At 38.3% G+C, this 14,821-nt stretch overlaps 1 protein-coding gene across 9 annotated transcripts in view; it reads left to right on the top strand.

The window, feature by feature from the left end:
• Positions 1-14,821, top strand: part of CALD1 (caldesmon 1) — a 243,170-nt gene that overhangs the window by 179,411 nt on the left and 48,938 nt on the right. For all 9 annotated transcript variants that reach the window (XR_004058120.1, XR_004058124.1, XR_004058121.1 and 6 more), the window contains one exon: positions 13,544-13,690. Coding sequence is in view for 4 of the 9 variants with exons in the window: in XM_030933385.1 (XP_030789245.1) it covers positions 13,544-13,690 (147 nt within the window). In the remaining 5 variants the exon portion in view is untranslated. The remainder of the gene's footprint in view (positions 1-13,543; positions 13,691-14,821) is intronic.

Raw genomic sequence — 14,821 nt, 5'->3', positions numbered from 1 at the left:
ATGGATTAGGATGGAGTTGCCTCGTTGGGATAGAAATCTGTTCCAGGACAGACAGGAACCCTCAAGTCATTTAAGTGCTGTCGAATGTCTCTAATGCTCATGCTCCCTCTCTCAGAGTCCTTGTTCCCTGAGTCTTAAACTGTTGGTGATTCTAACTCAATTCGCACACACAAATGTGGGTGCTTAGTTATTTAATATCATTCTATCTGTTAAAACATTCACATTTTTATAGGGGTCTTCTATTAACCTAAAGGGAATCTTTAATCATAGAAGATTCTACTTGGTTTGGTTTGGTCAGGCTGGCTTTTTACCAAATCACAACAAATGGGTGTTTGCTTTTCTCCCTCCACGTTGAGCAGGCCCTGTGTTATGTTAAGCAAGGTTTCCACTGATTTAGGAAGATGATCTATCAAGAGCAGAGCAGACTCCTTGACTTCCTTTCTCAACAGTAGGGAGATGGGACCTGTGAGCAGTGGTTGGCTGCCAAGTCCCCTGCAAGAATGAATATTCTCTCCAGTGGGCAAAGCATCCATGATTTGGTCCTTCATTTCCCATTTGCTGTCTCCACTCAAGGTTTGTCTTTCTACTTTCTGCCACTTGTACACAAAGCTCTCCAATGCTAGCACCTGGAGTGGGGGTATGAACCAACTGGATGTTAGATAGCTATGTGCAGGACCTCTGGAGTCAGGCAGGTAGGGTTCACTCCATTCTTATTAGAATGGCAGTGACTTCTTCACTAGCAGAGCTAGCAACAATGCCCCAGTGTCAAATCTATCATATATTACAGTTTCCTGTCTGAAGAAGAGATGAGGGGTACAACAGGGAGGAACAAGATGGGAGGCAATGCCACTCGAGTGGAAAGGAGCCCTGGGAAGGAGGAAATGAATAGTAAATCTTTTTCCAATTAAGAAAAATGAGAGTGGAAGCAAAAAAGCTCCAGAGGGCACTTTTGGGGGAGGGAAAGATCGTAAAAGGCCTGTTATGAAAATCCATTACCCATAAATTTCCCCACATTAAGCAGAGCCTGTCTAGAGAGGATGTTGAGAATTCACTCAGCTGACACAAGAAATGTGACTTGATTTAGCAGCATCCACATGCCGTTTACCGTTTCTATTGGCATGTCTGCAATACCACTTTCCCTTGCAGAGATCTCCTTTAATTACTCACAGGCTTATAATCTCCATTTAAGGACATCTTGCTTTCATTTTCCAATCGCTTTATGTCTTTTGTCAGATGTCTACCGATGTGATAGTGGTACCATAATTTGAAGCTCAACCACGTGAGATTATGGACTTTAGTATTGCATCACATGAACATTTCAGATTTGGGGGTGAGACTTGAACTTCTAGATCACTCTAAATATAAGACTCATCTAAAAGGAGTTCATATTTTTTACATTTGAAGAAGACAATGGAAATTCCTCTTTCTAGGAGATTGTCTTCGGATATGAAAATAACGTGCTTGTTTATATACCTGTGGTCAGATGTCATTGCATCCAACTCAGCCAGTAGAAATGTGGGAATATCCTTACATCCTGCTCTGGAGCAGGTGTGATTCAGTTGCATATCCAGATCTAGACCTCTATGCAAGAGAAAGAGCTAGAAAAATATAGTGCTGCCAGCCATCGACACCTGGGTCTGAAGTGTTTCCTAATGTTTTATTCTACTATGCACATTTAAGCAAGATTGTCCTTTACTAGATAATAGCAGTCAAAGAACAGCTCCAACTCAGATTTTACTTTTGATTGACAACATTTTTTAAAAGCCTAAGTTCATTGAGGATCATATTTATTTAAAATTCTTCTTTTTTTTTTTTTTTCTTTTTGAGATGGAGTTTTGTTCTTGTTGCCCAGACTGGAGTTCAATGGCGTGGTCTCAGCTTACTACAACCTTCACTTCCTAGGTTCAAGAGATTCTCCTTCCTCAGCGTCTTGAGTAGCTGGGATTACAGGCGCACGCCACCATGCCCAGCTAATTTTTTTTTTTTTTTTTGTATTTTTAGTAGAGACAGGGTTTCACTATGTTGGCCAGGCTGGTCTCAAACTCCTGACCTCAGATGATCCACCTGCCTTGGCCTCCCAAAGTGCTGGGATTACAGGTATGAGCCACCACACCAGGCCTATTTAAAATTCTTACTCATTATTTAAGACTCTTACAAACAAAGAATTCTAGGTTGGGGATGAAGAAAAGGTAAAGTTCATGAAAACCCAGGTAATAACTGGGCTTATCTTTTTCAGTCACATTTATACCAGTTGAATCTTAAATAATGATGGAAAGGGAGGAAGGAGCTTGGTTATTTTATTTTAATCATCTTCCTGGCCACTTAAGCATTCATAACCCCTTTTCATTCATTTCCCCTAAAGTTTAATTCAAGTAACTAAGTCAGGAGCAATAGATATCTTCTCCACCATCAACCCTGTCTTTCCTTACATATTCTTTGTAAACATTTATAAATTAAAAAGTGAATGTTTGTATCTGAGCAAGCTTATTGATTTAATAGGTTGGGGTAGATGGGGTGGTGCAAATTCTGTCCCCGTTTGTGGCAAGATGAATAGATTTTAGTTCATCTTAGGAAACTGTCAAGGAATTATCCTTCCAAAATCCGTATTTACTGGGGTTGGCAGATGCATTATTTGTTTTAAAAATAAATGTGAGAAAAAGAGGAACTCAATAAAAGACAAATCCAGTTTCTGTTCATTATATTTGTACTGAATATAACAAACAATTTCTGGACGTTTTAAAAGAATATGGCACCAATTGAAAAAGAAATTAAACATTTATCTCACAAATTATAATCTCAAGAAATGTTTGGAAAAGCTTGTGCTTCCTCTGTTGTTATAAACTACAGCTATTCATATAAACATAGATGAATCTCAAAAACATAATGTCGAATGAAAGAATCACAGAATACATGCAGTATTGTTATGTATAGTTTTTTTAAAGGCAACACTGAAAAATACATTGTTTAGGGATGCATACCATGCTGGTAAAACTACAAAGAAAAGCAAGAGAATAATTCAGAGATCCTAAAATTCAGGCTAGTGCTTATTTGGAGGCATTTAAAAAGAGATAGGTATGTGATTGAAGAGGAGCACATAAGGATCCCTAACAACTGGTGCTGTTTAAATTGGGTAGTAGGCACATGGTTATGTGTCTGATTATTCTTTAAAGTAGTTTTGTACACAGCTGGGCATGGTGGCTCACGCCTGTAACCCAGAACTTTGGGAGGCCAAGGCAGGCAGATTGCTTGAGCTCAGGAGTTCGAGACCAGCCTGGGCAACATGGGGAGACCCTGTCTCTGCAAAAAATACAAAAATTAGCCAGATGTGGTGGCACACACCTGTAGTCCCAGCTACTTGGGAGGCTGAGGTGGTCAGATCACCCCCAGGAGGTCGAGACTGCAGTGAGTCAAGATTGTACCAGTGCGCTCCAGCTGGGTTATAGAGGAGACCTTGTCTCAATAAATAAATAAATTAATAATAGTAATAAAACAAAGTAGTCATGTACTATACATTCATTTGTAGGTACAATATAAGTCATGATAAAATCTTTTTAGCTTGAAATAATAAACCCAAACAATTAGAATCCATCATTTTAAAATGTCCTGGGAATATGTGCATAGATTCAGAAATGAGCCTGTAAGCTTGGGGATCTGCCTGCCCTTGAGCAGGACCATTCTAAGAACTGTCTTTTTATAACTCAGAGTCAGAATCAGAACTCTCAGTACTCCCTGGGTGCCTTCTAACCATACAGGACCAACCAGACCTGATCTGTTTGTTGGACAGGATGTTCCAGTCATAATGATGCTAAGTACCAGACTGCTATGGTATGTGTAGACACAAGAAGAGGATTTTATGTCACTGTGTACTCTGTTCTGCAGCACGTTTCCCCTGTTAGGGTCTGTAATTATAGAAACTCATCCAATTATGGGATGTCACCATTGTATAAAGCAAATGTTGGGCTGGTGGTGACAACTTGTGAGTACATACATAAGAACACTAAAGCTTCCAAGTACACAGTGTTTTATTATTGAGAACCCAAGTATGACTGGTATGCAAACTTTAGTGACTCTCAAATTATGTCTATGTATGGGGAGATGGGGTGGGAGAATGGGGAATAAATGAAGTGGGAAATGCTTTGCTTCCTGGGTAACTTTGTTCCAAGTAATATATCCCCTTGCGTGCTCTCACCCCAGGAAAAGGCATAACACTGATACAGCAATGAACCCCACAATGAAATAATACAGCACATTTCTATGAACATTTTTTTTTTCTTCTAAACCAAGAGGGCTTTCTTTCACTCTCTATTATATTAATAACAGACCAGTTGACTATGGACTACTTACTAATCAATGTCTAAACATATTCTGATATGAAAAATATTTTTATTTTCCTGATTTTTTTTTCCTCCATAATTTTTAATGCCTGCCTTTTAAGGAATCCAAGGAAAAAAATTCAGAGTTGGATTTTATGTGAATTAAACGAAACCACAACATTTTGCAGACACCACATATAAACAAAATCATATTTAAGAGCCTGGAATGTTTCTATAAACTTCTTTTAACTTTCAAACATACAGTAAATCTGCAAGGCAAATATGACTCATTTCAGTAGCTCAGGATTTTCCCTCCTGATCACAGTATGGTCTGAGATTTTGCTAAGAATGTTTGAGCAATTTATAGAGCTACTTGGATATGTTTGGAGAATGTGCTTGCATTTCATGCTATGAAATAAAATCCCTGGGGGTTTTGGTATATGAAAAAGAATAATGAAAGTATGTGTGAGTCATTTTGCCTCCAAATAGTTGATAAGCATGTTTCCAACCTACATGAGGTTTTAACTTTTTAAGTTGGATCCCATATTAAGACCCAGGTTCAGACAATGCCATTAGCAGAACCAATAATGATGGGAATCAAATAAAAGTAATTGACTAAGAAGTCATCCTTTTTTGAGGCTGTGAGCCTCAGGCATTCTTCTTCGGGGTGTGGCCTTTATGGGGAGTGTATAACTGCAGAAAGCTGGGGACAGGATAGTGTCCTGGATTGAGTATCTCAGTTACCTGCCTGAAATCTCCATCGCTCAACACCGCTTTCTCTCAAAGGACTCCTTATATGAGTGCAAAGACAGTGGAATGCAGAAAGATTAGAGCTGATCTTGGGGTCCAGTGAACTGTCTACTGGCCAGTAAGTTACTATGAATTCACAAATGGTGAACTTCAATAGCATTCCTTCTGTGAGTGAATTTATTTGATCTGTTGGAATTTTGGGTGCAGAGTTCTTTTTCAAAATATAGGAATATGGCAGAAACAATTAAGGAAAACAGACTTGGAAACTTTGATCTGAATAGAGTCCTCTTTAAGTCTTTTATAACTGGGCTTCACTACAATACTTGGAGCCTTTTGTTTTCTCTGAGGCTTTTTCTCACTTAACCTGTGGGCCTGCATCTGTGTCTGCATTTGTGTGTGTGCTTATTAAGCACAGGGAATATTGAAGAACACAAAAAAGGTTGAAGGTGACAACTCAAAGTCTATCCACTGGCACTCTTGTAATCTCTTTCAATACAGCAATGGTTGTAGCGGTGAAGATTTTGAAAGAGATTCCCAAATTCATGTCCACACCAAGTATTTTCTGTAGTCTGATGCATAGTTGTCTCATGTATGACTGTTTTTCATATATGCACTGGTTTATAAAATACAGATTCCTTTTTATGCACTATTGAATTTATAGATATTTTATAAAACATTTTATCAATAGATAACAAAAGTATAAGCAATTGTCATGAGATCTTAATTTTTTCTTAATATTTTAAAAGGATCCTCATTCTTAAAATGTTAGAAATTATTGCAATACAAGATATAGAAGATTACATCTTTTCTCTAATCTTACCAGTTAGCAGTGGACCATCTTAGTGTATGCTGACCCTGCTTGGCTATTTGAAATGACAAAGTATGGGAATGTAAATTAAACAACTCCTGTGGCCGGGCGGTGGCTCACGCCTGTAATCCCAGCACTTTGGGAGGCCAAGGCAGGTAGATCACCTGAGGTCAGGAGTTTGAGACCAGTCTGGCTAACATGGTGAAACCCTCTCTTTACTAAAAATACAAAAATTAATTGGGCATGGTGGCAGGAGCCTCTATTCCCGCCTACTCGGGAGGCTGAGACATGAGAATCACTTGAACCAGGAGGTAGAGGTTACAGTGAGCTGAGACTGGGCCACTGTACTCCAGTGAGATTCTGTCTCAAAAAAAAAAAAAAAAAAGAAAGAAAGAAAAAAGAAAAACAAAAAACTGCTGTGCAGAATAATTTGATCTGATCTTTTATTTTTTTTTTATTTTTTATTTTATTTTATTTATTTTTTATTTTTTTTTGAGACGGAGTCTCGCTCTGTCGCCCAGGCTGGGGTGCAGTGGCCGGATCTCAGCTCACTGCAAGCTCCGCCTCCCGGGTTCATGCCATTCTCCTGCCTCAGCCTCCCAAGTAGCTGGGACTATAGGCGCCCGCCACCTCGCCCGGCTAGTTTTTTGTATTTTTTAGTAGAGACGGGGTTTCACCGTGTTAGCCAGGATGGTCTCAATCTCCTGACCTCGTGATCCGCCCGTCTCGGCCTCCCAAAGTGTTGGGATTACAGGCTTGAGCCACTGCGCCCGGCTGATCTTTTAAATTTTAAGTTTAAATGAACACATACTATTTCACTTCTCAATATCTACCCTAAAGAATTACTTGCATTGTGCAATAGGGGAAAAAATGAAAGAACCCAAAAGGTCTTTCTATGCAATGGTTAAACTGTGGTATCCCATTACATAAATGATGAAAATAAAGGTATGCCCTACTGAACTGATTTTGACAAGTCCTCAAACATATTATTAAATTTTTTTTACATGGCAAAATAACTATATTATATATCCCACATTTGTAAAAAATACAGCATTGCAATATGCAAATCCAAACTTGATTAACTATTTGGTTATCTAGGTAATTACTCAGAGTAGTGTGATTATCAACATAAAATAAGTAAATATTTGTACTTTCTATAGACTTAAACTGTTATTTTTCAATCTGAGTCTTTAATGCTCCTAGACATGTAATAAAATCGGCATCCTCCCCATAAAAATGTCTATTATTTTTTCCCTGATTTAATTTTTAACATGGCTTCCTGATAAGAGATCTTGTTTTGTTAATAAAATACTATTGCCATGATTTTACTTGAATCTTTAAGGATGATGTCCTATAATTTCAAACCAGAAGACACCAAAATGGAGAAAAGATAAAATGAAAGGAATAAGAGCAACATTCTTTAAACTATGGTGAACACAGAGTAAAAATCAAACAAGACGATAATAAGAATTTTGCCAGTGTTGCAGAAGTTTTGAGAAATATTTGATAGGGAAGCTGGGGTGGGGGAACACTGGGGCAAGAGGGTAACTCGTGCCTTGCTCCAGTGTCTTGCTAAGGAAGCTTCTGCAAGTTCCGCTGTCTCTCGTCTGGCATACATTTAGACCCTGGCCCATCCAAATGTAATAACATCTCAGTGATCTCCTCATTTGCCATGTCTGCAAGACTTTAATTTATTTGAACTTTCTATCTAAAAGGCACAAACTATAACATGGTTATCTTGTTACTTAAGTACACTGAGGCAGCAGGGCCTGGTGTTAAAGACCTAAAATATCTTTGGTGTAAAAGCCACAGCATTAGAAGAGAGCTTTCCCATTGCATATATGTTTTTTTCTTATCTTGTAACACCAGGACCCTTAAGCAGTGGTTCCAGGAATGGAAGAAAAGCTAGTCCTCTCTACTTTTTCATACTCACACAATCGAATAACATCATGTGATTATGATGGACTTTTACAATTCTTTGCATTTATTTGTCAGTGTGTGAACACACACACACACACACACACACACACACACACGAGATTATGTCTCTTTCTCCCAAATATCCAGTGAGCCATGTTGCTGTCAACTGGCCTTGCTGCAGAAAGGTCGACTGTACCTTTCTCCAAGTGTTTGTGCCAAAAGATGAGCAAAAGCAGTTACCAAGTAACAAAGCAGAATAAACCTTCTTCCAACCAGCATGGGTGGGAAGTTCATGGATTCTGGTCAGACAAACATTTTATTTCATAGAGAATTACTTTATAGATCATTTGTGGACTACCAGTTTTGTTTTTTTTTTTTTTAAATAGATCCACAGTAAAATGCATTTGATTTAAACTCTATTAAACATAATTCAGTCATTCTCAGATGATTCAGATAAACTTCAGAATCCCACACTGCTTCTGAATCATCTGGGAACATCAGTGGCTTTGTTCTGTAGCATATGGCAGACAGGTTAATACTGGCATCTGCTGAATTTTCACAGAAGGAACAAATGGATTATTATGCTCTTATTACAATCCAGTGGTTGGTTAGGTATGATTTTTACTAGTCAGCAGCATTTCAAAGACATTTAAATCTGGCGTGTGGAAAATCAGAAATGTCAACATTTTGTCTTTCACGAAGCATGAAGCAGGCCCTGTGCTATCATTTGATATAATAAGGATCCTGTGTACTTGTCTTTTTGAATAAATTCTGCTTTGTGGTGAAATTAGCTTTCATGCATTACGGGTGTTAAATTGACAATTTGTCAATGATCATCAAAAGCCTGTAAAACTAGCATACTCTTAAACTCAGAAATTAAACTCAGAAATTCTAACTTCTGAGAAGTTTTCCTAAGTAAATAATTGAACAAGTGATTAAAGTGAGTCTATAATAACGTCCTTAGCAGCACTGTTTATAAGAAGATATACAGTTGAAAACAATCTCAAATGTGCCTCAGTAGAAAATTGGTTAGACTGTAGTAGATCCATGTAATCGTTATGTATGTGTATACCTAAGTGGAATACTGTGTTGCTATTGAAATTATATATTGCTAATATGTTAAAAATAGTCATAAACAAGGTAAATTAAAGAAATGGTGTATGAAATGATATGTATGACATAATCCTATTTTATTAAGAAAGAAAATGTCTGTGCATGCACAGGAAAATGGTAGAATATATCACATACTCATCATGTTCAATTCTGGGTGGTATGATTCTAGGGAGTGGCTTTTAATTTCTACTTTATATATTTTGAATTGTTTGGTTTTAAAAAAATTTTATGTGTGTGTTGCTTTTAAAATCCAAAAGAATGAACAATTGAGGGTATTTTCTTTTCAATTTTGGAAGAAAAGATAATAAACCTGTGGTGTAGGATGGGAATGTCACCATGAGGGAGAAGCCGAAAAGCTAAGAAATGACTGTTTTGCGTGCCTAAGGCTAATTAATGTAGGGAGCCTCAGAGTTGAAGAATTTCCAACCCTATCAGGTCATTTGGCATGGACACAATTTTACCTATAAAGTCAATTGATATGTTCTTGAACCAGCAACTGGACATGTTATGATTGAAAATGCCATGAAACTATTTTAGTTCTTTTTTTTGTTCTTAACTTTATAAACAATCTTAATATCTTTCTTTATTAGTAGTCATAAAAAGATCCTTAGAAATTTTGCCCCGTGATATGGTTAGGCTTTATGTCCCTACCCAAATCTCATCTTGAATTGTACTCCCCATAATCTCCACATGTCAAGGGAGAGACCAGGTGGAGGTGACTGAATCATGGGGCAGTTTCCCCCATGCTGTTCTCATGATAGTGAGTTCTCACAAGATCTGATGGTTTTATAAGGGGCTCTTCCTTCTTCATTTGGCACTCTAGTGAAGAAGGTGCCTTGCTTCTCCTTCACCTTTTACCATAATTGTAAGTTTCCTGAGGCCTCCCCAGCCATGCTGAACCGTGAGTCAGTTAAACCTCTTTCCTTTATAAGTTACCCAGTCTCAGGCAGTTCTTTATAGCAGTGTGAAATGGACTAATACACTCTAGTAGCTGTGTATCCTAGAAAAGGGGCTCCAAATGGAGAATGATTGCCTATAAACTTTAAGCTGTACCGAGCGAGAAGAGTCAGAAGAGACAGTTGGAGATGATCAGTTGTTCAGGTCGCTCCACTGAGAAATCAAAGATGAAGAGAAGTTACATGTGATGTGGCCTATGTGGCAAATCTAGTTCATGTCAGAGCTAACAGCCAGCAATATCCAGCCATGAAGCCCAGTGGGTAGGTGAAAGGAGAAAGATGGTAACTTCTCAAAATAGTGGGAAATTAAGGACTTAAGGTTATATTCCATTAAGGGGATGGAGGAGTTTTGCTTTTAGGATAGGTGTATAAGTTCGTTTTCACACTGCCATAAAGAACTGCCTGAGATGGGTAATTTATAAAAAGAGGTTTAATTGACTTACAGTTCTGCATGGCTGGGGAGGCCTCAGGAAACTTACAATCATGGAGGAAGGGGAAGCAGGCACCTTCTTTACAAAGCGGCAGAAGAGAGAAGAGTGAGGGAAGCAGGAACTTGCCAAACACTTATAAAAGACATCAGATCTTGTGAGAATTCACTCACTGTCATGAGCACAGCATGAGGGAACCACCCCCATGATCCAATCAGCTCCCACCACATTCCTGCTTCAACACCTGACACCTAGGGATTACAATGCAAGATGAGATTTGAGTAGGGACACAAAGCCTAACCCTATCAATTGGGATATCCCATATGGAGTTTTGTGCCTCTTGCTTGTCTTGGAAGAAGGCGGCCCCAAGTAATAGTCATGACCTCATGGCTGATCCAGAGATGTAAAAAAGCAAATTGAGACTTCCTGTTTTGATTAGTTTGGGAAGCAGTTATTAAGGATTGATTCTCCCTGTTGTGGTTAAAGCTGTCTACCAAGAAATAAGCCAAATGAATATTAGGCCAAGAATCTGAAGGGTGAAGCCAAACCACTGGGAAGAGCTTTCTACTGCAACTACAATGTGATTGAATTAGAAAGGAACATTCGAACCATGTCATGTTGTCACCTTAAATTCAACAAGTCTAAAATTGAACTCATCTTTCCTCACGAAGCGGCTCCTTAACTGAACTTTCCTAACAACAGGAAGACACTGCAGTGCAGAATGCTTTGCCACGACATATCTGTCTATTATTTCATTTGGTTATCACACATAAGAAAATTTAACTCTAAAATTTAACTTTAAAAGATTAATCAAAGGGCTGCAGATTAGTAAGAGACCAATTCTAAAACCCAAGTTTTCTGAATCTTAATCTAGTCATCCGTTAGCAACTATATCACACTGCCCCCCCTCCATATTTGTGAAGTAAACCAGCCCATTTTATAGAATTACTAAGTGACATTTTATTTGTATTGGCTTTTGAGGATTGCACATGAGCAGATTTTGGTAAACATGAAGTCAGATTTTCTCAAGTAGCAAAGAAGAAACCAACCAACCTTTGGAATCATTAATCCTGTTTTTTTATGAGATACCTCAGTGAAAAAAACATTCATAACATTCTTATTATTGAAGTCAAAAGATGACACAGATGAAATAAAGTACTGACTCTAAGCCTAAAAATGCCTAGTTTATAACTCTAACATGAGCAAACCATCGTCAGTTATATTAGGTTAATATATGGTATAAGTGGTATGGTTCTGTTTTGTTTTAATTTGCAAATTATTTTGGCTTTGCAATGATGTAAGAATTATAAGCATGTTCTAGAGAAGTGCCATACAACATTGTACCTATAGTTAACAATATGGTTAATAATTTTTACAATTTTAAAGTGTATTGTACACTTTAAAGTATGCCAACAGGGTGGATTTCATGTTAAGTGTTCTTACCACAATTTTAAAAAGAATTATTAGCATGAAATGTTTACATATCTGGATTTCTATTTTGTAGATATGTAAGTAACATTGTAATAAAAACTGTAACTCTCCAGTACAAAAAGCAGCTTGCTACACAATGCAGCCCCACACCCATACCCAACCCATTGGCTTGGTCAGCACCCATCCTTTCTTGGCACTCTGTATCTCAGTACACATTCTACCTTCAAAAATAGCTAAGTCAAACATGTTCAAAATAGCTATTTCCTCTTGAGTTTGAGCATCTGCAGTTCCCCAGCCCCAATTCTTTATTTGGAAATAAGTATTAGGAGAAACATATCTAGCATAGTGATATTGATTTGTAATTTCCTCAAATAGACATTCACTTTAGATGACTACAAAAGCTAAATAGAGTTCAGGAGCTCGAGACCAGCCTGGGCAACATAGTGAAACCCCATCTCTTAAAAAAAAAAAAATACTAAAGTTAGCTGGGTGTGGTAGTGTGCACCTGTAGTCCCAGCTACTCAGGAGGCTAAGGTGGGAGAATTGCTTGAGCCTGGGAGGTCAAGGCTGTGGTGAGCTGTGATCACATTACTGCATTCTGGCCTGGGTGACAGAGTTAGACTCTGTCTAAAAAAAAAAGAGCTAAGTAATATATACACATGTGAAGTCCTCTGTGTCTCTTCTGCCTTCCTCAGCCCATCGACATCTATCTAAATACACACCTGCGGGCCATTGTGATGTGCCCAGCATGGTGGTGGTATGATACTAAGGCATGTTTTAGAGCAAAAGGGGGGGCCTTAAAGGGAGCTGCCACCCCTTCAAAATGCACTGACTCTAAAGCATCCTACCAATTGTCACTAACACTTTCTCTCTCCAGTGAAAAGGAACTGGAGGGAAAAACAAAATCCAAGCAAAGAAGATATCCTACTCCCAATTTTAATAATACTTATTATTGAATATATTTAATTTTAATAATATTTATTATTTAATATTTATTATATTATGTTTATTATAATTATTAAATAAATTTAATAATTTTGGCTTATTAGCACCAGTCTCAGTTTGTTAGTGTAACTTGATTCTTTTCTGATCTTCGTGACAGTGTCTACACAAATAACTCATGCAACATGCTATATCTTTTGAAGTAAGCGTTTTGATTATTTTTCGTTCAATACTTGGGGTCCCTTCTTCTAAATCTTACATGCTGGTAATCAGCTTTGTAAAGAATTCCTAACCCAAGGCCAGGCCTGGTGGCTTATGCCTGTAATCCCAGTACTTTAGGAGGCCGAGGCAGGCGGATCATGAGGTCAGGAGTTCGAGACCAGCCTGGCCAGTTTGGTGAAACGCCATCTCTACTAAAACACAAAAATTAGCTGGGCATGGTGGCGCGTGCCTGTAATCCCAGCTACTTGGGAGGCTGAGGTAGGAAAATCACTTGACCCCAGGAGGCGGAGGTTACAGTGAGCTGAGATCGTGCTGCTGCACTCCAGCCCGGGTGACAGTGCGAGACTCCGTCTCAAAAAAAAAAAAAAAAAAAAAAAAAAAACAGCTAACCCACAGTTTCCAAAGGAACTTGTTTTTGTGTAGAATGTTTTAGTTTAAGTTGTTTTTTGGTAATTGTAAATTATCTTCTGTAGCTATTGAATTAATGCACTTCACATAGTTAAAAGTTTGAAAGCTTAAGGAACTGAACCATCCTTTTAGACGTATGTGGTTCATTAAGCAGTTAAGTTCAGAAAAGGGCTCAGGGCTGTTCCTGCCAAGAAGTTGGTGGAGACATTTGGCAAGTGGCATGCTCAAGAGGTTGTCTTTGTAATGTTGCAGAATCGCCTACCAGAGGAATGATGATGATGAAGAGGAGGCAGCCCGGGAACGGCGCCGCCGAGCCCGACAGGAACGGCTGCGGCAGAAGCAGGAGGAAGAATCCTTGGGACAGGTGACCGACCAGGTGGAGGTGAATGCCCAGAACAGGTACTCTCCTCTTTGGGACAGGGAATTTCTAACTAACGTGTTAGCCTGTCTGTTGAATGGAATTTGTCAAGCAAAGCGTTCCTTTCTCAGCCCAACTCAACCCTTTTTCAGGTTAACTTGTTGAATTATTTGCAGTTATTTTAGGCAACTAATCTGATTAGATAGACAATCTGATTTAGACATTAGGAGACAATATTCTATTTCTCTCCACCCCGTTCCCATCTCATAAACATACCCCACTTGAAGGCTTTTATTTCATTTTACAATCTAGCATTTGTTTAATAACTATGGTGTGCTATATCTTGTGTGTATATATATATAGATATATGTGTGTGTATATGTATATTTTTTCTGTTTAATTCTTTTTTTACATTTCAATAGCTTTTTGGGAACAGGTGGGATTTTGGTTACATGGATAAGTTCTTTAATGGTGATTTCTGATATTTTAGTGCACTCATCACCCGAGCAGTGTATGCTATACCCAATGTGTAGTATTTTATTCCTCACACCCCTCCTACCTTTCTCCCTGAGTCCCCAGTGTCCATTATATCACTTTTGTACCTTTGCATCCTCATAGCTTAGCTCCCACTTCTAAGTGAGAACATATGATATTTGGTTTTCCATTCCTGAGTTACTTCACTTAAAATAATGGTCTCCAGCTCCATCCAGGTTGCCATGAATTCCATCATTGTGTTCCTTTCTATGGCTGAATAGTATTCCATGGTGTGTGTGTGTGTGTGTGTGTGTGTGTGTGTGTGTGTGTGGTAAGTAGCTTCTAACTGGGGAGTAGGTATAGCAAAAGGGAAATAGGTATAATTTCTGGGGTTCACTAACCGACTTTGCTCCCAATTTGACCATATATATATATGATATATATATATATGTATTTATATATACACAACACATTTTCTTTACCCACTCATTGGTTGATGGGCATTTAAGCTGCTTCCATATTTTTGCAATTGCAAATTGTGCTTCTATAAACGTGCGTGTGCGAGTATATTTTGCATATAATGACTTCTTTTCCCCTGGGTAGATACCCAGTAGTGGGACTGCTGGATCAGATGTTAGTTCTACTTTTAGTTCTTTAAGGAATCTATACTGTTTTCTGGTGGGTTATTTCTTTAAATA

This window comes from Rhinopithecus roxellana, chromosome 6, assembly GCF_007565055.1.
Source record: "Rhinopithecus roxellana isolate Shanxi Qingling chromosome 6, ASM756505v1, whole genome shotgun sequence".
NCBI classification, from domain to species: Eukaryota; Metazoa; Chordata; class Mammalia; order Primates; family Cercopithecidae; genus Rhinopithecus; species Rhinopithecus roxellana.
The sequence above is the reverse complement of the archived record's forward strand: the minus strand, read 5'-3'. Positions and strand labels throughout refer to the sequence as shown.